The sequence below is a fragment of the Copadichromis virginalis genome, linkage group LG19, assembly GCF_057382275.1.
Source record: "Copadichromis virginalis isolate Kocher_CV1m ecotype Utaka linkage group LG19, C_Virginalis_male_GT1.1, whole genome shotgun sequence".
NCBI classification, from domain to species: Eukaryota; Metazoa; Chordata; class Actinopteri; order Cichliformes; family Cichlidae; genus Copadichromis; species Copadichromis virginalis.
The window spans coordinates 35,823,283-35,846,586 of record NC_140636.1 but is presented as its reverse complement, the minus strand read 5'-3'; the positions used below and the strand labels follow the sequence as shown (position 1 = coordinate 35,846,586).

Below are 23,304 nucleotides of genomic sequence, written 5' to 3'. Positions count from 1 at the left end.
TTGCAGAGCACTGACTCGGAGTGTTAAGTGACCGACCTCAGTGCTGTAGCCTTTCTTCAGCTGCCTGTGTTATTTGTGTGCCAGGCTGTTGCATGTCTTCAGCGCTCAAACTTTGGTAGAGGCAGCGCTCGGCGTGTGAAGAATGGTGGGAAATGCAAGCCCCCCACTCCCCCTGCAGTGCACCTTTCTTTAGGATGCTTCTTTAGTACTCTCAACGTGTAGTCTTGACATCATGGGAAAAAGAGCTACTGAAACCACAGTGGGAACAAACAGCACGTGCATCATATTTCTGTGATGCCTGGATCCACACAGTGGTATGATAAGCTAGGAAAGGAGTTCTGTTTAAAAGGTTAGAGTAGTATTTTATGTTTTAATAAACCAAATTGTGCCAGTTTTGGAATCAGCGAGTTTTAGTCTACATTTTAGATAATAAAGGGGAAACTGTTCTTATGTTGCCAGTGTCTGAAGCATAAAAACATACGAGAAATCAGACAGATTTGTTGCCAAGCATGTGGCGTTCTATTCACTTATAGGAAAAAAAAGGTGTTTCTTATTTTTGTTTATTACAGTGTCATTTGAGCAATAGCGCTAATTTCAGATTCACAGAGTGCGTCGCATGATCGGAGGGTAACAGGTTTTAACCGGCGTGCCTCGAGCAGAAGATAAGTGAGGAGGGGAACGAGCAAGTGCTTTATAGGGGGAGAGGGAGGGTAGGAGGGAGTGAGGACAAGCGGGTAGGAGGCTTGGAGAGGGAGAGCGAGAGAGAGAGCGGGTGGGCGCTGTGAAATCCGTTAACAGGGGAGCTCTGTGCATTTGTTAGACGTCTTGGCTGCTTGCCCAACTTGGCTCATTGTAATCAAGGCATGATCGTCGACTCCAGCCAGCCCTCTCTGCCGCCACGGCTGCCTTGCGCCTGGACCCAGCCCAGCTCCCAGCGCTGACATGGAAAGACCAGTGAGTGCCTTCTCTCTTCTTCCCCCTCGCTCTCCCTCTCTTTTTTTAGTATTAGGTTCCCCCTCGTTTCCTCTTCTGCTCTGTCGCAGTTTCAGCTGTGTCTCTGGCTCTTTCTCTCCCCTGCTGTCGCTCCCGTAGGTGGCAGGATCGCCGGGTAGGAGGTGGTGTGTGCGTGTGTGGGGGGGAGCCTTGGCAGCTTTCTCCCTACAGGCTGCTTCCTCCCCCTTTTGCCCGTCTGTCCGGGCATGGATGCCATCCGCTGGCAGGGTCTGTGTGCCGTTTGATCGCGTGAGGGTGTTAGCTGTGCTCCTGCACTGTCACAGGTCTCCAGGAGCCAGAGGTTTGCCATTTCTGCAAAGATTCTCCCCACTTTTTGGTTCGTTGAAGCGGGCGTTTGCTTCACTCTCCGCCATTGGCCTCCCTGAGAATCGGAGTCGACAGCGAGTTTCTCTGTTGCGCCTATTCTTGGTGGTATGTCCTCATGGTCTGTTGTGTTTGGGTACCCTGACAACTAAGAGCAGTGAGGTAACCACTTTCCAGCCTGTTCGCCCCTTTGAATGACTCCAAACTTTTTTCACAACCGCTGAGCTTTTTGCAGCTTCCCAGACGATTTCAGGATATGTAGTTGCCGTCATTTTGCAAAAAATCAGACCGATTTGAGAGCTCAGTGTGAATTCAACTATTCAGCATCCCAGTGGCAGCCATTCCTTGCAGTGATGGAAAAAAAACATGAATAGATTCCTTGCGGTCCTCATAGTGAGTCATCGTTATGTGCTAGAAACCTTGACTTGTATGTCGTCAGTGAAGCAACAGTGGAGGATGACTGACTCACTTTGGCACATCTACGTCCTATGCATGTCAGGATGGTCTGACCCCTCAGAGTCACTTATGCAGAGAGTGGAGAACAGGACACTTCAAAATGAATTATGTTTTCCTCACAGATGCAAACAAGCAGAAGTGGCAAATTCTCTATTTGCCGGCGTTACTGTCACTTCTCCAGAGCTGTGAATAACAACAGATGATGCCGACAGTGATTCAAAGAGGGAGACACATAGCTGATTGATTTGACAGTGAATGTTGTTCATTCAGATTTAATCCCGTACTGCTGTTTATGTTTGAATTCTTTCTAAGAAGAAAAATGGTGTTGGCTTGCTATAAGAGAAGAAGTACTGATAATTGAAATAGTCTTGAAATGACAAGTCTGCTCTATTTTAGCTTTGGCACATATTCTATTCTATTCTATTCTATTCTATTCTATTCTATTCTATTCTATATTTGTGTATCACATCAGCCACACTCAAACTTGTGCAGGACTTTATTGTGTCTTTTATTTTCAATTAAGCCACGGTTTACAAAATCAACACAATGTTGTGCTACATAAGAGTTTAAGCAAGCAATTGTAACAACAAACTCATATTTGTGACCTACATTTAGGTCATAAATAAATGGATTATTTGGAACATTTTCTCACAGACTTCTATATAATTTGCCTGATTTTGGAATCGTCCCCCCAGTGGCGATGAGAAAGATTGCACTTTGCTTTTATCAGCTTCTGAAGCTATATCCTTGAATTACTGTTTGCTTTAAAGAAGGTAGTATAGCCTCTTTTAGCCGCTGGGCTCCAGAGGAGTGCTCCTGTTTCACCAGTTTTCTGAGCCACACTTTGGACCCGGGAGTAAGGGAGGGAGGGAACAGGAGGCTAAGCTGCTGCAGGTTAAAGGAAATTAGCTCTTTTTCATGCAGAAATCTGATGCTTCACTGTCCCTGCTCTGTGAACATCTGTGCACATTTAAGAGTCCTTTAACTTAATGCCTGCCCTTGCTTTTACAGTTACAGTTGGTATAATATGATAAAGTGAGGTTCTCTCTGAAGGAAGCAGGCTGTATGAGAGCACATGGAGCACATTTTCAGTATGGAGCCTCTATTTGTGCCCTGCTGATTGCATTGGGGTATTTAAATTTGGTCTGCATATGCATTCAGCTCGTGTAACTGAGCTTCATGATGAATGCTCCATCTGTGGTGGGTGTGAGGATCTATCAGTGTTATTAGTGTGTTATTAGTGTGCACACTGCTGCACACTGATGTACACAGGTGCCTTTTTAAAATAATTGTCAGTCCAGCTGATCAGCTGATGGTTACTTCACCTGTCAGCCTTGGTTTCTCCTCTGCTTGTAAGCAGGTTTTATATTGTTGCAGTTGCTTATTTAAATGTCATTGTAATTATGGTCAAACTCACAATATATACAGAAACACAAGAATAGAGCTGAGTGCTGAATGTAGGCATTTTGTTCTTTATTGATAAATGTGTCTAGAACAATAATATCAAATTCTTTACACTGCTAAAGCAGGTGTGTATGGTTTGGTTTGTAATCTTATTTGCTCATTGCTTAGTATAGATCAGTTGTAACAAAAGTTTTTCATTTCTAGACTATTGTTTGCGGTGCAAATTCAATTTGTTAAGTAATGAAAGTGTTTCACACACACCAAAAAACAGCTTGTTATAAACAGTGATGATTCTCCAGGGCTCTGCAGTAAAGTGGTCCAAGTGCTAAAAGGCATGTAGGCAGTTAAAATAGAGTCAAGAGAGTTTATGGAGGTCTCAATGGAGTCCTTTGAAACTTGTACGACAGTATTTCAGTTAGAGGTCTGGACATTGCTACAACACCTTGGTTCTTTTAATTTTTTCAGCCATTCTGTGGTAGATTTGCTGCTGTCTTGTTGCATGAGCTTTATACCTTTATCTATCAGACAGATGACCTCACATTTGACTCTAGAATTCCTTGGTATATAGAGGAGCTCGTGGACTTCAAGGTGTCCAGGTTTTATAGATGAAAAACAGGCCGAAGACATCAGCCCTCCACCACCGTACTTGACAGTTGCCATGAGGTCCTGGTGTGCTGGTACGTGCAGTTTTGTATTATGGCCAAACATCTCCACACTAATCTTCCCTGTTTCAGAGGTCTTGTGGTTTGTTCAGATGTAGCTTAGCAAAGCTAAGCTTTGCTGCCATGTTCTTTTAGAGAAAAGATGGCTTTCTCCTCTGTACTGTCACAAACTTTAACTTTTAACATGTTAACTGAGGCCTGGTATTTTTTCTGAGCATTGTATAGTTTGAGCTTGAGGTGATCCATACCAGCTAACGGCCAAAAACCCTCTGCTTCTATAGAGGTGGACACATTTGGTGATGTTCTTTTTAATCTAGTGCATTTGATTGGCAGCAGCTGGATTCTACTTGTAATTTGTGGGGAAGCAGTAAGTGTTCTTTTTCACACAGCTGTGTTTGGAAAATAAGAAACCTTTCACTGTCAAAATGACTGCAATTTGTCTCCTAGGTTCCCACACAAATGTTTAAAGAAGAAGTGATGCAACAAAGTGGTAACATTACTCCAGTCCTAAAAGAATTGTGAAACCTGTTGGATGCATGAACTTCAACATGAGACTGGGTTATTTCTGAGCTTGTGCCATATCCTGTTTGTTTTATTTCCAGTGAACAGTAGGGTTCAGATCATTTCATTCTGTTTTATTTAAATTTCACACGGCACCCCACCTGTGAGAAAACCAGGTTTAATGAAGCCATAGAAGCCTCAAAATAAGATCAATCTGATGAAATGTAAATGTTTTTATTTTTCTAATGAATACCTATAAATGTCTCATCCCAGACCTCCAGTGACATGATGCCTAAGAGGGATCATGAGAAGGACCTGGAGCTGGACAAGAAGATTGAGGCTCTCCGCAGGAAGAATGAAGCTCTCATGAAGAGGTACAAGGTGAGAAGAAGCCTTCACATATAGAAAAGCTTCTGAGGTTTTATGTGTGGAGCTTGCAACTCTTTCAGGTTTCCTAATTACTTTATTGTTTGTAGGAGGTAGAGGAGGACAGGAAAAGAGCAGAAGAGGAAGGAATGGCACTGCAGAGCCGGAAGGGCAAAGCCGACGATCTTACCATCACAATCAGCAAGTCCGCTAGTGTGAGTGTCAGCAAAAATAATGATAATAATAATTTTATCTTTAATTCAAAATCCCAACACGTCTCAGTTTTACTACCTGAATAAGAAATGCTGCTCTATTTAATAAAGGAAATCTGTCAGCTTGACTCTTTGGGCTTAAATTATAAAAAATACATGAAATAAGTTAAACTACAGAAAACGTTCTGGTACATCATTCCTGAAGTGGAAAGTTTTGTTAATGTGCAAAAAAAGAAAAAAACAGGAATTTCTGTTATTTAAATGTTTATTTATTACTTTGGTGTTGTATGAAAGACTGTGGGGGAGGTCTCCATCAGTAGGAAATGCTGTACAATTTATGAGAATACAATTAAAAGGAAAATATTTTCACATTTTTCAAAGATGTCCAGTGGGCCGGTTTGGAGTCTCTGCCCCCCCCGGCCTTATATTCGACACCCCTGGTTTTTTAAAAAAGCTACATTAACTAATATCCCACAGTGTTGTCTTTGCATTTGATAGAACCCATCTGTTCTATCAAATGCTGTTAACTACATCAATATTTCATATATTTCATAGACTGTCCTTTTCTTTGATTGGAAGCAGGATAGTCGTGTGGTGGTGACAAAGCCATTCAGTGGCGGTTCACCAGCTGGGAAGGGACAGCAGGAAGCCGGACCTGACAGAGGGGGAGAGGCTCCTCCACAGACTGCTGGCCGAGGACACAGGAAGCAACTAACGGTCACCATGGCTGGCAAAAAGGTAAATTAACTACAAGGAAAAAGTGACAAGGACCCAGTACAGGAGAGCCAAAACCCCATTAGCTTAAAGTCTAGTTATATTGTAACAAGGAAGAATGCCACAAAATGTTTTTATAAAGATCTGTAATTTAAGAATTACAAATATTTCTGGTAGTTTTTTTTTCTTTCCATGAGCTCTTCTTGCATAGGCAAGAATGTGCATCCAAAAGAGTGTTGGCGCATTTAAAAGACTCTACTCTGTAAACCATGGGATGGCTGTGTGGGAAAATCTCAATGGACTTATTGAACAATGAGGTGGAACCATTTCATAGCAGGATGAAATAGATCTCTTAGAACAACTTTCTAAAGATGTCCCTTAGAAGTCTTGGAGCCACACCGGGCCAGCAAATCAAAATATAACACAACAAAGCAACTGGATCTCCATCCATCCATCCATACATACATACTAGGGGTGCAACAATACACAAAATTCACAGTTCGGTTCGATACTTTGGTGTCACGGTTCGATATTTTTTCGATACAAAAAAATGTTCATGCTTTTTTAATTTGTCATTTATTAAAATTATAAATATATATTTTAACTCAAACGTACAGTTTTTAAATTTAATGTTGCTGAAACAACAAAATAAAAAAAATAAATCTATCTGATCGAGAAATCGCTCATCTTTGGAAAAGAGAGTTTATTACAGAGAAATGGCTCTTATAAAATAAAAGCTCTACTATCCGCTTCTTCTGGGCTATATTCTCAGCAGCATATTAAACATATCAGGTCCCCATAAGGAGAATCCTGTGCTAACGGCTGTCTAAATGACTCGGGTAAAGTTTGTAGCATGCATGCTTGTTGTTTTTGTCTGCTTCCACTTGTCTTTGCACTAGGATGATGTCGGAGTAAATGTGCAGTCATATTCGTTGTGTTCCCACTAGTGCTGTCAGCGTTAATCTCATTGAAATGACCTTAACGCCACAACGCGGCAAATCTCCGTTAACGAGCTACCGCGGATCGCCCCGTGCATGGGGCTGGACGGCCAACACGTTAACGAGCTAACTGCGCTAACACACTAGCTCCCACCCATGTAATTGAGCACTGTGTGGCACATCCAACATACAGGGAGTGCAGAATTATTAGGCAAGTTGTATTTTTGAGGAATAATGTTATTATTGAACAACAACCATGTTCTCAATAAACCCAAAAAACTCATTAATATCAAAGCTGAATGTTTTTGGAAGTAGTTTTTAGTTTGTTTTTAGTTTTAGCTATTTTAGGGGGATATCTGTGTGTGCAGGTGACTATTACTGTGCATAATTATTAGGCAACTTAACAAAAAACAAATATATACCCATTTCAATGATTTATTTTTACCAGTGACACCAATATAACATCTCCACATTCACAAATATACATTTCTGACATTCAAAAACAAAACAAAAACAAATCAGCGACCAATATAGCCACCTTTCTTTGCAAGGACACTCAAAAGCCTGCCATCCATGGATTCTGTCAGTGTTTTGATCTGTTCACCATCAACATTGCGTGCAGCAGCAACCACAGCCTCCCAGACACTGTTCAGAGAGGTGTACTGTTTTCCCTCCTTGTAAATCTCACATTTGATGATGGACCACAGGTTCTCAATGGGGTTCAGATCAGGTGAACAAGGAGGCCATGTCATTAGTTTTTCTTCTTTTATACCCTTTCTTGCAGCCACGCTGTGGAGTACTTGGACGCGTGTGATGGAGCATTGTCCTGCATGAAAATCATGTTTTTCTTGAAGGATGCAGACTTCTTCCTGTACCACTGCTTGAAGAAGGTGTCTTCCAGAAACTGGCAGTAGGACTGGGAGTTGAGCTTGACTCCATCCTCAACCCGAAAAGGCCCCACAAGCTCATCTTTGATGATACCAGCCCAAACCAGTACTCCACCTCCACCTTGCTGGCGTCTGAGTGGGACTGGAGCTCTCTGCCCTTTACCAATCCAGCCACGGGCCCATCCATCTGGCCCATCAAGACTCACTCTCATTTCATCAGTCCATAAAACCTTAGAAAAACCAGTCTTGAGATATTTCTTGGCCCAGTCTTGACGTTTCAGCTTGTGTGTCTTGTTCAGTGGTGGTCGTCTTTCAGCCTTTCTTACCTTGGCCATGTCTCTGAGTATTGCACACCTTGTGCTTTTGGGCACTCCAGTGATGTTGCAGCTCTGAAATATGGCCAAACTGGTGGCAAGTGGCATCTTGGCAGCTGCACGCTTGACTTTTCTCAGTTCATGGGCAGTTATTTGGCGCCTTGGTTTTTCCACACGCTTCTTGCGACCCTGTTGACTATTTTGAATGAAACGCTCGATTGTTCGATGATCACGCTTCAGAAGCTTTGCAATGTTGAGACTGCTGCATCCCTCTGCAAGATATCTCACTATTTTTGACTTTTCTGAGCCTGTCAAGTCCTTCTTTTGACCCATTTTGCCAAAGGAAAGGACGTTGCCTAATAATTATGCACACCTGATATAGGGTGTTGATGTCATTAGACCACACCCCTTCTCATTACAGAGATGCACAGTAGCCTATACAGCTTGGAGTAAGACAACATGCATGAAGAGGTTGATGTGGACAAAATACTCATTTGCCTAATAATTCTGCACTCCCTGTACTGTTTTACTTTAGTCCATGACGCGCTTACCTTCAGGGTCATACGTCACATGAAGACCAAAATAGTTCCAAAGGCCAGATCTGAATGAGGGTGGGGGAGGTTCAATTTGCAATGTTGCTACGAGAGCTTAACTTCTGTCTCGCTAGCTTGCCCTGCGCTCAGTGAATCTGCGGTCGACTACTCCGCCGAGGCTACACTGTCGAGCGCAGATCCACAGAGGGCTCAACACAGACAGCAGAAGGAAAGTTGATAAAATAAATTAAAAATGTTGTATTGTTCGATACATATGCATACCGAACCGAAAGCACTGTATAGAACGGTTCAATATCGATACGAGTATCGTTGCACCCCTAAGACATACATATCTAATTCAGAGTTGGTTTCTCCTTAACCTAACTCAGTGAGAGGTCAACATGCTTTAACCATGTATCCTTAGTTCACATGCTAAATTGACACAAATCTGCAGCTTGTATTTACGATGTTTATATTATTATTTAGTATAAAAGAGAGATGGCACGATACCACTTTTTTATGTCCAATACCGATATCATAATTCTGGATATCTGCCGATACAGATATGAATCCGATATAGTGTATTTTTAATCAATAAAACTGTTTTTTTAATATCTTGCTGCATTTTGTATAAGTTCATACTCAAGTTTAAATAAACAAAACACTAAAGCTATTCTGTTATAGTGTATGTAAAAAATGCACTGCACCCAAAATATTTCATAGTTCAGCAAAACTGATCAATCTAATAAACTTAAACCTGCTCCATCCTCCCTATTCTGGTATTTTAAAGAGTACTTAGCAGAAATATTAAGCAACCTAACCAATAGGGCTGCAAACTCCCAGCAAAAAAAAATAAAAAATAGGGACCCACCCCCCACCCTCCACCTCATGATGCTTAATCGACGTAATCAACTTTAATTTGATGCAGTGTGAAAAAAAATGCACAGAAATCAATTATTTTTCAAGAAATATTAAATAGATTCAACATCTTTCTTCAACAAAATTGCAGACTGCACAGATGGTTCCCAAAGGAAAAAGTAGTATAGCTTACTAGGGTATATTAGACTTAACAGTCACTATATACAGTAATTGACTTCTATTCATTTTACATCAAATTAAAACTTTGGGTGTCAGATAATTATTTATTAAAAGCTAGACATTTTAAATGAGAATAAGAAAGAAAAGTATGTCTTTGTGCCCCCTTTTCCCTGTTCATGCCCTATCGGCCCCCCTGGCTAAACTTTGCTAGCTCCGCCCCTGCACAGTTACCAGCCGTCAGCTGTAGAAAAAGATCCTCGAGTAGAAAGTAATAATAAATACATTCTAACAACAGCTGATCAAGCTTAAACGTGCTGCTGTTGTTCAGCCGCTGGTTTCTTTCTGGTGCAAAGTGGACCAAAAACAAAGAAGAGAGACGGACTTGCGACAGAAAAGCCGATCAGCTGATCATTGATCAGCTTCATGATTGAAGTAGCAGCCGGAAGAGGCAGTCGCTCCATATATCAGTTGATAAGCTTAACATGGGAATGCTTTACAAATAGAGATGAACTTACACACTTGCTTTACTTCTCTCTGGGATCACTTCCTCGGAGATGAAATGCTGGTTTGAGGCTACAAATACACACAGCCGCTCTATCACGTGACCACACTGCTCCTACGTGCTACGGTTATGAGCCGAGTTACGCCATGTCGCAAGTTTTGTGAGGTGCTTTTTTGATATTTAATGGATCAGATTACATTTTTTATTTCTCTCCGATATCCGATCCAGTAATTTACGTCAGTATCGGACCGATACCGATACATAATATCGGATCGGTCCATCTCTAGTATAAAATAAGACATGCTGATTGGGTCATTCATTGGCTAATTAGGGCTAAAGTACAGCTGAGACTTGTAGTTAGTTTTCAATGAGATAAAAGGTAGTGATGGTGCTAAAGTTGGGGACATCACAAAAATTTGTCAAATTTTTAAAGCGTATGAATGACTTCACCAAACCCACAAACTAGTGTCTAAGTACTTGTAACTGAGAATCCTTAAATGAATGTTTCAAATTGTAGTGCAGAGCACATACTGACACTTATGTAATGCTAATAATATGAGTAACTGACTCTCCAGGGTAAGAGGGTGGTGAGTGAGAGGCCTGAGAAGAGGCCGGGCCCTGTGGACGTCAAGAGCCCCGCCGATGATGGACAGGCGAGGCGTGTGGAGTCAGCGGGGAGGGCGAAGCAGCCATCTCACATGACCAAGAGAGACTCAGCACCACAGGTCCGACTCACGCACACCGAACACTCCTGCCTGCTTCCACTCTCACTCCCTCCCCCCTCCCTTTGTTTATTCTCACATGCTGCACCGACGTGTTTTACATAGATATGAGACATGTTGTCTGGCCCATCCCCTCCATCCCTGTGATGGAGCATAATGGTTTGTTGACAGGAGGTGGACCGGGCTGTGACTGACTGGTGTGAGATTAGGAAAGGAGAGGGTGGCTAATAGAGCTGTGGGTTGAACAGATGCTCTGCATAACTAAGTTTTCAACCTTTTTGAGCTGTTTTTACACACACGCTGCAGCTCTGATCTTCTCTAGATGTCACTCGACAAAGGTACGTGTGAAAAATTCAATTCAGGCAACTTCCTCGAGTAAACCGCATGAAGAATTTCCTGTCATCTCCTGCTGTGTGTTTCACGTGTGAAAGGGAAACTGAGGAATATACCTTGACCCGAATCTCCCAAAATCATCCACAGTTAACTTTTACAAGTTACTCCGGTTTGCTTGAGATGCCATATTTAATGCAGGCAGGGACTCGTGTGCCCCTGCCATCGTCTGTGAAATGCAATGTGACCTTAGCCTCCCCTCCCACCCCCCCCAGAAAGTCTGGAACAGCTGCTCTGCCTCAGTCTGAAGCCTGACGCAGAGACACACACTCACAGACTGAAATAAATAAGCTGATGCACAGGCAGCTGATCCTCGCCACTGTAAACACAGACACAATCTGGTCATAGGGTGGGGGTGGGGGGGTGGGAGGGAGGGGACATGAAAGCAGGAGTTGCAGAAGTACAGGTTCAGTCTAAAATGTGCATCTCTGCTACCGATTGGCCGATACACTAAGTGCTGCTCACTGGGCGTCTGGGTTAATGTGCACTGAATCTATGGGCTGGACACATTGTTCTTTTTGCCTTTATTTCTGGCCCACTAGGTCTGTGCCCCCCCCTCCATTTATCATGTGGACTGAATCAGCACTTGAACAGTAGCCAGGGCTCCAGTGCACCAGTCATCTGTGAATCCCAGAGACCTGGTTTACGTAACCTGTGTCATTTCACTAGGTTTATATGAGAGCAGCGGGGGAGAAAGCTGCTAAAGGGTGATACCGTAGGAGAACATACCATGGATCCATCTGGCAAGCTTTAAAAAAATATTTGCGTTGGTTCACGCTGAGGTGCACATTGCTACTGCACTGCCCTGCCTCTGAAATAATTATCTGATGGGTATGTGTGTGTGCGACAGAGCGAGAGACACCCTGGAAATAAATAATGACTCTTTGAGAGACAGGGGTGTGGCTGTGCAGCGGTGTCTCATGCAGCCTGGAGGAACCTCATGACCAGACTGCTCACGCTCACGAGAGAGAGAGTGACAGGGGTAAGGAAATGCAGTCGGACGGAGAGGAACAGAGGGGAGGGTGAGAGAGAGAGAGAGAGAGAGACACTTGGCAACCGTGCCATCTGTTTCAATCTCCCCTCATTTCTTTTTCCTGAAACTTTAAGTGGTCCACACTCCTCTGGCACGATTGTTTCCCTATTCCCACCATCCTGAAAGGGCCGATTTGATCTAATTAACATTCAACTGCCTTCTCACTCTGAAAAGGCTCATTATGCGAAGAGACAGACCTGGCAAGGTGCCAAGAAAAAGGGAGAGGAAGACGGAGTAGTGGGATGAGAGAGAAAAGAGGTACCCGGGGGTCTTTGTGTATGTGTGAGCTATACTCTCTCTGGATGTGGGCGTGTGAATGATCGTGTGGGCGTCCCAGCCCGTAGGTGTGTTACCAGCCCACTCGCTCTCCCCGGTGCCTATTGTCCCCCATCCTCCCTCAGCTGTTAGAGTGTTGCTGTTAATAGCAACATGACTCATCCTCTGTGTTCACCAGAGCGCATCATTGAAATCAGAACTACACCAGAATAGAAATTAGCACAATTCTGTACCTCTAATAAGCTGTGTTTGATTTGCAAACCGCCAGGTGGTTTCCAAGGTCAGCTACCTGCTAACTGCAGTCTGCCCCTGTGCAGAGTGGACAGAAATTACATTATAATTGAAGCTGTTGTGCCAAGTTGTGCCATTACACTTTAAGACCACTGGGTGGCAGTCTAGACCTCTCAGTCCTTCCTAATGGATGAGTCAGTGGCCTGATTGTGACAGCAGCAAAGCGATTCTTTACAACAGTGTTTAATTAGCGAGCAACAAGTTGCTGTGTCACACTTATAACTGCTAAGCTCATCTTTTAATTTCTCCTCTCTGACAGGATGAGGTCAAACAGGGGCAGAAGCACACTGAGGAGCATCACGGGGTGTCAGAGCAATGCCAGGTAAATTAAAAAAACCCTCATACACAGATGTAAACATTTAGATGCTGTGTGTCTAACCTCTCTCAGCTCAAAGGACTGCAGTTTCAGCTCATCGTGACCACGTAATTTGCTGATGATCAGTCAGTGAAAACAAGGTTTTCACCAACACTACGTTAGCATACAAAGCACAGAGAATAGCAAATGCAAATATGCGCTCTGTCCACATCACAAACACACGCAGACAGCACAACACGTTGCCGTGCACGTGCCCCTTTTCCTAGCGCTTCTTCCCATCTGCCTCCCGCTGGCTTGCATGTCAGCCTTGCTGCAGTAGCTCAGAGCTGTCTCACAGATCTGGTGTGCGATAAGCAGCCTGACTGGGGAGGCAGGAAGGATTGGCTTCAAAGGCACGGCGGATTCTCCACATGACAAGTGATGCTGTTCATGCCTCTCTGGCTGCTGCAGTCCTGGCCTACACAGATTTCAAGGAAATACCATGTAGATTTTTTTTTCTCATCATGTTGTAAAGTGTGTTACACTTTTGTGTAACAAATATACCATATGGACCTAAATCAGTGCAGCTTTTGGAAGCTCAACTGTCACTGAGAGTAAGATTATGATCTCAGCAACTGGCCAGGTTCACTTTGTAATATCCAACATGCCTTCTTTGGCTCCTGGCAAAAAATTAAAAAAATTTTTAATTAGCAGCTGGGGCGGCAGCAGATCATGGCCTGTTGGAACATGTGAAAACCGTCTTCCCGTGTGACCCCTGATGTCCTCTGAGGGCCAGCACAGAGCAAGGAGAGACGAGGTGGAAAACAGGATGAGGACAGATGCCATGTTCTCCAATAAGTGTAGGCAGGAGGGCAACATGTTTACTTCGATTTGATTGGCCCTCACCTGAGGGGAAAACATGACCTGTCATAGCTTCTTACCAGCACTGTGTTGCATCTCTTTTTCTCTCACGGTTTTAGCTGCTGCTTTGAGCTTCAATACAGATTTTTATGGTCATTCCTGGTACTCAGAAATCCAACAAATGTATTTTTTTTCTAGACATCAGCACGCTCTCTCAGAAACTGCTGGTCTTTTTCGTGACATCTCTAGTCTTGGTTTGCTTGAAGGCTTTATAACACAAGCAGCTTCTGCCCTTTCTGATGTGTTAATGAGCCTGTATCAGATCTCCTTTTACTATTAGCCAGCAATCCTCTCTGCTCTCATCACAGTAATCAATAAATAGGTTAAGAGGGGAATGGAGGAAGAGCTTCTAATTGTATTTGCTATAAACTGTACTTTTCCTGGAACACTGATCGGTATTTACCCAGGGAGGCAGTGGTTAGCACTTAAAGTTATGCAAAATACATCAACGTAGCAGAAATACACACATTTGTGGTTCCCACAGATCTGTATATGTATCCATTATTATAAGTTTATACACTGAAATGCTGTCTTTTGCATGCGCATAGGATATCGAGAACCTGCAGGCCATCACAGACCTCAACGTCCCCACATCGAGAGAGGAGCAGGAGGAATATTTAAGGTGGAAGAAGGAGCGTGAGCAGATTGACAGGGAGAGGGTGGCACGCCATAAAAATGCCAAGGGCCAGTGGAGACGAGCGTGGGACATGGATAAAACTGACAATATGTAAGACTTTTTAAAGAGTTAAAGGTTTACATTCATATTCCCATTGGCTGTAGCTGTTAAAGCTGAAGGACTAAAAAAGAAATAAAATAATAACATTTTAAACCAAAATATGGCAAAATATGAAGTTCAGAGATCAGTGAAATACTGTGGAGCTGATTTTCAGATGCATCTTTGTTCTAGCACACCTGAATTAAATGAATGGCTTGTTACCAGGCCTTTGCTAAACTTGATTGCTGAAGAAGTAATTCCACCATTTGATTCAGCTGTGCTGGAGTAGGGATGCATCTAAAAGCTGCAGGACAGTGGCTCTCGAGGACTGGAGTTGGAGACCCCTGATTTACAGGATGAGTAGCTGCATTTTGAACCATCTGTGACTGAAAAAGACTAGAATTGGGTAATCCTATAAATAGGGAGTTACAATAATCCAACTGGGAGGTGATTGAGTCGTGGATAACTGTTTCTATATCTGTAATTCTGTGATGGTTTAAAGCTGCTGTTCACAAAACTACTTCTTTGTTTGTTAGAGGCTGAACTATCCAGGATTTTAAGTTATAGTTTAACTATAGCGCTTGATAAGCCAAATAAAGTTTTGCTGTCATTTAGTTGAAAATGTTGCCAGGACTCCAGGATTTTAGATTGTCCAAACAATTCAACTTAATTGAATTTTATTTATATAGCACCAAATCACAACAACAAAGAGAACCCCAACAGTCAGACCACCCACTATGAGCAAATACTCGGCAACAGTGGGAAGAAAAAACTCCCTTTTAACAGGAAGAAACATTATGCTTTGTAAAGAGAGTCTAGGGGTAACATGTATAATGAAATGGAGGTCAAGTAAGCAGTACAAATTCCTTTAAAGAACAAAAAAGTCCATGTTGGGTTTGGAGGTCGAACAGTGGACTGTCACTTTTAAGAGAAGGCTTTTTCAGTACTAAGATATTTTCAGTATGCAGTACCATGCAGGCTAAAAATGGTCTTATTAGCACTAAGGCCTTTTTTATTTTTATTTTAAGTTATTAGTTTTGTAGATTTCCCCTTTTCACTTTTAAATTCTTCCTTCACTGAAAGGCTCACTTCACTTAGGCAGATGAAGAGGAGAAAATAACCCCGGAGAACATTGTGCCTCTTTGTAGTTAAATTATTCAGTGAAGAATCCATTAGATGAGGTTTCTGGATGTTGTGCATGTTCTAACACATGATTGCAAGGCTGATTGTCACCAAGTCACAGGACGATGTTACACAGCTAAAACATTACCAAACAGTTACTTATGTATGCCTAATATAACTTTTTTCATGTGAAGGAGTTCATGAGCTACATTTCATACAGCGTTGCAGGCTGCTGCCCGCATTGGTGGGGGAAAATCACACGATAGCACCCCAAACTGACCGCGGGAAAGAAATACAACTCGTTTATTGTGAACTGTTTGTTAGATTTCAAACAAACTGAGCTGTGGCTGTACAAAGACTGACCAAGTTGCAGAGTAAATTAATGTGCTGTTTAGGGTAGTATCCAAATGTAAAGGCACAAGGAAAGAGCAGCTATTTTTAGCTGGGGGGTTAGGGATGGAAATGCCTTGCCTTATTTGGCGAAGCATTAACAAGGCTCCCGAGAAAGAACAGAAGAGGAAATGTGTTTTTGATTCGACAATTTACGCGGTTTCAGAGGATGTCGAATGTAGGAATGGAATCTCTGCACAATCTTAAACTCTAGGCCCACAATGATATACTGAAATGTCCGTTTATGTTGTGCAGATGAGATGTTATAGTGCCTGAGGGGGGAAAAGATGAATGATTTTGGAACATGATAGAGATATTAGTCACACTGGGTTTTGTTACTGTCTAAAACTAAACCTCTGCTTCTAGGTTTTCAGACAAATCCCTCTCTGACAGAGAATGGGGGCCTTCCAGCAGAGGTAAGACAAAAGACACAGACCTTACTGAGAACGTAAGGAGTAAGACGCTTCATAACAAATCATAAAAAAGACATATCACATTGCTGCAGGAGGAAGAAATGCTAGAAGAGGACCCAGGGCAGGCAGCGATTCAAAAGGTATTCCCCACATAATTTAGTGAACAGTTAAATCCCATAAAATACTCTTATAGTGTTTAGACTTTTAAACTTTTGGTATTTTTCTGACCTAGCTCATGACAAGCGAGGCAAAGACAAGGGAGCTAAAAACGTGCAAGTGATGAGCAGTAAAGCAAAAGGCAAAGATCGCCTGACTGGGCGGGCCAGAAGGTCAGTAACAGCTAAACACAATGGGCTGCTGGCAAAGGTGATTCAACCATCAGAGCGTTTTTCAACATAGCTTCAATTAGCGGTTACAAGAAACATCGGCATGACTAATGCAGTACGTAAAACGGATGTGGAAAGACATGCTGTTTTTCTGCACTGTGCCCTAATGTACAAATTCCCCTGGATGTCATGAGACTTAATTTAGAAGTGGTGGCAGCTGACTAAATAACCCAGAAGGTCGCATTCTGTCCCCCCCTCCACAGTTTCTCCTCTGCTGTGAAACACCACTTGATGGTGAGCAGGCCGTCTAGCCAATCTGGAGCATGCAGCCTGTTGACATCACATTTTGGGGTCATCTCAGATTGCTTAGAACCCCATCAAGTACTAAACAAATACCTGGTACTAAGTACTACACCTAATGAGAAAACCCTAAAAACCAAGCTGAGCCGATCTGAGTAGGTGCTGGTGGAAAAGGCCATATGTGCGCTGTAATGCAATCATAATGTCCAAAAAATTCCACAGCCACAGAGCTGAAATTGAGGCACTGTGTGGACTTGGAGTGAGAAAGATTATTTTATGTCTCTGTAAAAGTAGGTAAGGGTAAGGATTTGGAGGGGGGCTCTGTAAAACAGCACTCGGGTGTGAGATTCCTGTTATCAGGCTGTGCTGCTGTTACAGTTGGCAACAGATTTGAGTGTGGGCAAAGGCAGCCCACAGGCCACCAAAGCCATTTTCACACATACACTGCAGCTCTCGATGTTTCTGGATATTATCCAAATGGAGGTGCGTGTGAGAACTTTGTCTGATGTAGCTGAATTAAACATGAAACAGTGTTAAACAGTCTTTAGCTCACCAGTTCCTTAGTACAAAGTTGGTGCGATTTCCTATCGCTGATGTGAGGAAAAAAGGGAAAATGTAATAATTGGCTAAATTCACAGCTAGCAAGTGGTCATCTCGTGCTCTGCTGCATGCTCTACCCAGACAGCACCCTTACCTAAAACACACAAAATCCAGTACTGAGTCTACATGTGACAAAGGGCAACTGAGGACAGTGTCCCAGCCTGAGTCTCTTGACACTGTCTGGAGTTCATGCATGAAAAGCCATTACAATCACAACAACTGAGACCGGTGTGTGTCTGTGCCTCGGAAGGCTGAGCCCCAACCTCAAATCACAGCTCTTGCTTTCCACATGTCCTTGGACAATCACCTGATATGACTCCCATTGGTCATTACCTTTCATGGTGTAGTCATTGGTTTTTGAGCAAGTATGTGACTGAGAAGCAAATGCTGTTATAACACTGAAATGGCCTGCAGCAGTCTCGTCTGACCCGTTAGGTTATACTCGTGGAATCTCTGAGGGCGACCTGTAAATAGGGCTTATTGCTGCACATCCCACAGATGCTCAGTCAGACCATTTGAAGGCTAACTGAGAGCTTTGTGCTCTTTTAATGTCAAAGAAAAAAACTAGTCCTGAACTGTTTTTGCTTTGTGGTGTGACATGTTGTCCTGCTAAGGGTGAGATGCTGTGGTGCCATTGTAGAAAGCTTGTGGGGGTGTGCTTCTTCTGCGGTAATGTTTAAGTGGACGGTATGTGTCAAAGTACCACACGAATGCCAGGACCTAAACTTTGCCAGCTGAACGTTGCATTGTGATAAAATGATCTGTGTTATTTACTCTTGTTGCTGATTGTTATATACAATATTGCAGCATGCTATAACTTGCAAAGAAAAAGAGATTCACAACACACTGCTTTTTTGTTTCTGAATACCCTTTTTTCAGATGGCAGGCAAATGATGATGGAGAGAACCTGCAGGTGAGAGGTGAAACCTCTTTTGACCCTGCTATAAAGTGAATAATAAAAGACATCCATTTAGCAAGAAACACTCCTGTTTTTCGTTTTGATCTCATCTTTTAGATGCCTGAGACGACGCTGGAGGAATTCCTTGAGGAACTTGATGCCCTCACAGACGCTAATGCAGACGAGCTGAAAGATCAGGACGCAAAAACAAAGCAGTCACCGAGCCCGGATTCACTGAGCACGCCCGAGGAAGCGAGTGAATCAGCAGCCTCGGTGTCGGCTGCTATCCTTAGAGAGGACACCCCGACTCAGGAGAAGGCAGAGGCTTCGTCCTCTCGGGGTTTGGAGAAGAAAGTGCGCTTCTCTGAGGAACTCATCCAGGGGGCTCATGCAAGGCAAACCACGGGGTCTCAAGAGTCAGAATCCAGAGGTCCCAGCTCTTTGAAAGCTTCCTCACCTAAAAAGAACAAGCATGAAATGCAGAGGCCACGTCAGCCTCTTGAAAGTGCCAAGCAGGATGATGGGAGTCTTCAGGATAAAGGAGGTGGGCCAGCTGCACCTTCTTTTGCACAGCAGCAGGGATCTGAAACTGATTGCACTAAAAAGGACAGCAGCCCACCCACAGCTCCCAGCTCCCCCCCTGCTGAAAAAGCCTGCACCCCTCTACATGAGATCCAGCCTGTGGAACTTCCTAAGTGCAACATCAGCAACACAAACACAGGTACGCCTGAACTTCAGCGAGCCTGATTTTTAAGATTTATTTATTTATTTTTCTCCTGGCTGCGTGTGTGGATGTTCCAAGTAAACTAACCGTGCTTTTGTTTTCACAGAAGAGCTGATAGACTCTGGTCTGTCTGTTCTGAGCCTGGAGTCTGGAGAAACACACCCAACACACTCCACCAGCAGTGACAAGGTCAGTGTGAGAATCAATAGAAGTGCAAATGGAGGGAAGTGCAAATGGATGAGGAGAGCAATATATCTGCACTGCAGCTGCGTATTATCCAATTTTAATTCAGCCCCTCTGAGTCTTGATGGAGTGCAGGAGAAATAGTCTTGTGAGAATGGTTTTTCATTTCATCTTCCACCTGAACAGATAATGTATGATCGTTCATACTGAGGAGGGAATGAGAAAATACAGTAAATGTAAAATACAGAAAGTTGCAGTTGGTAATTTTTATCCTTTTCTCTCTCTCTTTTTTTGTTTGTTTTTGCAGGCACGAGAACATGGGAAAATTGTTTAACTGACGTTTTCTGGATATAAACACTGAAACCAAAACACAGCATTTGGATGCATTATTTTTGCTTCAAAGTAGCTCGTTTGCAATACTGTTTATAGCTTACAGGCAAAACTGTGGGAGCTGAATTTTTGTCTCAAATGTGACACATGAATGGTGAGACACCTTTTTCCCGCTCGATTATTATTAGTGTTTTTTTAATTTTTTTTAACATCAGAGCACTTTATGTGTACAAAAACATGTGTACTGACATCTCTTTCTGTATGGAAGTACGCTGCTTGAGTGCAATATCACTGAATGTTTACACCTTTGTATGAAAATGTTGAGGTACATATCAGGAGGCTAGCTAATCGGTTAAATTTAGATAGCCCTTGACATTAAACCAAGCCACAGTCTAATTACTTAGTGCCTGATTCTGCCTTAGAGGTATATTTTTTTAATTTATTTAGCTTATTTAGCAGGGACGATGCACAATAAATATATTGTACCGGATATAGCTAAAAGCTACTTTTCAGCTGTAGTCCCTGAGTAACTTTTCAGTAACTGAATAAAGATTGTAATATATGACGATACATAGTTGCAGACCTCCAGTAGAGTTTTTATTTCTACATTTAAAAGTAGTAGACAAATGGATATTATTAACTGCTTCCAGCATCCATAAATAGCCTTTGGGAAGTATGAAATCAGTATATTGTTAAAACGCACATTTGAACCCTAATGTCTTTGGCCAGTGACCAAGACAGTCCAAAGTTTACAAAATGTTACTACTGACATGCTGTAAATGTTTCTGCTATTAAGAGCATTGAAAGGAGCGCGCCACTGATTTTTGATATCAAGACAGGAGCCTGATGATGTCATACTCTGGTTAAGATTATCTGAATTTGGGGATGACAGCTTTGCAGTCATGAAACCTCACAACTCTGCCCATAAGTGGCAGAAATCTACTTGATTTAAATTTGGCCTTTTTACTTATCAAGGTCGTCTCCTTGTGCAGCTCTGAGCCACATCCCCTGCGCCTGCTGTTTTTACATTGCTTTGTGGTCCGACTACTTTTCACCGGGGAAAATAGAGGAAGTATACATTTGTGTCACAGTGTGGGGGGGATCAGCACTGGGGAACTGGATCTATGTCCCAGAGAGCAAAGGGCAGCCTGAAAAAGGAAAATTTACCCTGTCAGAGCCTTAAGGCAGGACATCCAGAACATGCTCGTTTCTTCTTTCTTTCACAGTCATGAGCGTTGTGCACCATGAATATGTCCCCCACACTCAGACGATCGGCACAGAGTTCTACTGTAACATCCCGAGGCGTCAGAAGTAAAACATTCAGTCCAAACCACTGGGACTTGGATCAGATGGCGCCCTGAAAATGCCTTTCTTTTTCTAAAAGCCTTAACTCAATTAAAAAAGAAAAACGAAAAGAAAAAAAGCAGCCATGCTGGAGTAGCTTGCAGCGCTGCCCAAGGAGGCCATCTAGAAGAGCCAATTTCCTCATTCTGTTTAATGCAGAACTAGGTTTAGAAAGAAATAAATGCGATCCAGTTGTAAGATGACATAACTCACTAGTGTACTCCTTTTATTGTTAAAATAAAAAGCCAGCTGACGGTAAAGCATAACACATTTGGATGTTTAAATATTGATTTATAACACTGCAGAGTAGAAACCTTGCACACTATTGTTGTGTTCCCTAAAGCACAGTTTTACAGCTGAATCCCGATGATCCGGTCTTCCTCACTCTTCTTATGTTATGTTTTGGCACTTAATTTAGGATTGTAATGTACTATGTTAGCTGATTCTAAACAAACAGTGTACAAATTCTGGTCTTTGGGCCCCTGTGAGTGGGGGGAAAAAATATAATTCAAGCATTTTTTGAGTTGGGTGAATTGAGAATGCCGGGATTCAGCTAAAATTCCCTTTTGTATTATTTGTTCTGTATTATGTTTGTGAAAGAGAGCCTAATATCTTTCAAGCTTCCCTTGATTAATATCTTAGCCAGTTGTTGTGCCTTGCATATTGGCTTCTTCAGCTATTGAAGGTGTACTTTAATTTATGGTTTGTATATTAACTGCCTCATTTATTTTATTTATTTGCCTATCCATTTCGGACAGGAGAATGTTACCAAGTAAATCTCAAGCTGTGTTTCTCTGAGTCGTGTTTTTTTTCTCCTTTTTAAAATTTATTGCCAGCCTTTGATGCTATTTTGGTAAGAAGCGACAGTTATATTAAGAAGTTTTTGGCTTTCGTCAATGCCACCGTGTAGTAAACAGTTATGTAACTGTAAGTGGAAAACACAGCAGACATGCTCTGAGCTGCGGTCTTGTCTGTGTCTACGGAGGTTACATAAAATCAAAAAAGCAAGAAGCGAGCCACAACGTTTGAAGCCAGTCCATCCGTTAAGAAAGAAGGGGCCTTATTTTGTATTATATGTGGATAGCAATCTATCAGTAGAAGGAAACATCTGTGTGAAAAACAGGTCACTGTTTCCCTTTGAAGTATTTTTTTAAATCTCCCTGTGAGATTTCATGTAGTGGAAGAAACACAATCATAGAGCATTTTATATTTAAGTGTTTAGTCCTTGTTCATTCAGTTTGTTTAACATCTGCACTGTCACCTTCCTTAAATGTCAAGTTTCTGAGGTGAGATGAGTTGGTTGGCGGGGAGTATGCAAGTACCCCCCACGTGTGTTCTCGCACTGTTGTAATTAGATGTGCCTGTGTATGCGTGTGTGCTGCATTTCAAGGTGTGATCCCAGCCTTTTTTGCTGCTCAGAGTACTCGCTCTAATTTGAGTCCATGTGCAACATGTCTTCATTTGCTGAACCGCTCGGAACGAAGCATACGCCACATGAATAAAGATTTTCTGTGTTTCAAAGGCTCCGGCTGGCATCGTTTTGTCACCCTGTTCACTTCACTTTACTCGTGCACCTGAGCAAACGCACAGTAGTCGGTGAATTTGTTGCGTGCAGGTTTTTCTTTTGTTTCGTCACTCTTAACACGTTATCGGAGGACCAGTGCGATAAAGACAGAGCACGCTGCAGCACCAACGGTCCATACATTTTGACTTCTTGCCTACAGACTCTGCTTTCATGTTTAATTTGATTAACTTCACACGGGTTCTCTGAAGAGTTGTTGCATTAGACACAGCTTTCTCTCAGCCCTGCAGGTGGGATCCCATAGGTGCTACTGTTTTAATTATCTCCTCACAAGTCTGTCTCCATGGCAGCGCTCTACCTTTGAGGCCTTTGAGCTTGTGACCTGCTGTACACTGTTTTTACTTTTTAACACAAGAGCACAAAAAATAGGTAGCTGTAACACTTCTGGATCACTTTAATGCTATAAGCTAACTAATGGTTTGAAGGGTTTGACACAATAGCGCACCAAATTGGGGGTGTTGATATTATGGAAATAAGACCTGTAGGCTGTGTTAGAGGATTGAAGTGCAGTGTGGGATTATGTCAGCTGTGCACTGCAGTGGAGAGAGGCTTACTATCCTGAGGAAAATTTTTTAAAAAAGAGATCAACATTTGGTCCAAGCAGC

The 23,304-nt window shown here is 42.6% G+C and overlaps 1 protein-coding gene across 3 annotated transcripts; it reads left to right on the top strand.

The window, feature by feature from the left end:
* Window positions 1-709: 709 nt before the first annotated feature.
* ccdc9b (coiled-coil domain containing 9B) lies at window positions 710-22,639 on the top strand. 3 transcript variants are annotated; one of them, XM_085442160.1, is made up of 15 exons: window positions 710-954; window positions 1,093-1,425; window positions 4,614-4,721; window positions 4,817-4,921; window positions 5,501-5,656; window positions 10,420-10,569; window positions 12,816-12,878; window positions 14,321-14,499; window positions 16,366-16,415; window positions 16,505-16,552; window positions 16,645-16,741; window positions 18,518-18,551; window positions 18,654-19,257; window positions 19,367-19,449; window positions 19,751-22,639. In XM_085442160.1, exons 1-15 carry the CDS (start codon window positions 943-945, stop codon window positions 19,775-19,777), a joined length of 2,049 nt encoding a protein of 682 aa, XP_085298286.1. In that variant the 5' UTR covers window positions 710-942; the 3' UTR covers window positions 19,778-22,639. The 3 variants fall into 3 exon arrangements, with proteins under 3 accessions (XP_085298286.1, XP_085298287.1, XP_085298289.1); XM_085442161.1 differs by lacking the exon at window positions 1,093-1,425; XM_085442163.1 differs by lacking the exon at window positions 710-954 and having other exon boundaries at window positions 1,358-3,854.
* Window positions 22,640-23,304: the final 665 nt, after the last annotated feature.

Bases quoted from the DNA above. Each gene is read 5' to 3' on its own strand.
- ccdc9b (XM_085442160.1), top strand. The intron at 12,879-14,320 runs GTAAATTAAAAA...GCATGCGCATAG, and splicing joins GGGTGTCAGAGCAATGCCAG to GATATCGAGAACCTGCAGGC. The intron at 16,742-18,517 runs GTCAGTAACAGC...CCCTTTTTTCAG, and splicing joins CTGACTGGGCGGGCCAGAAG to ATGGCAGGCAAATGATGATG.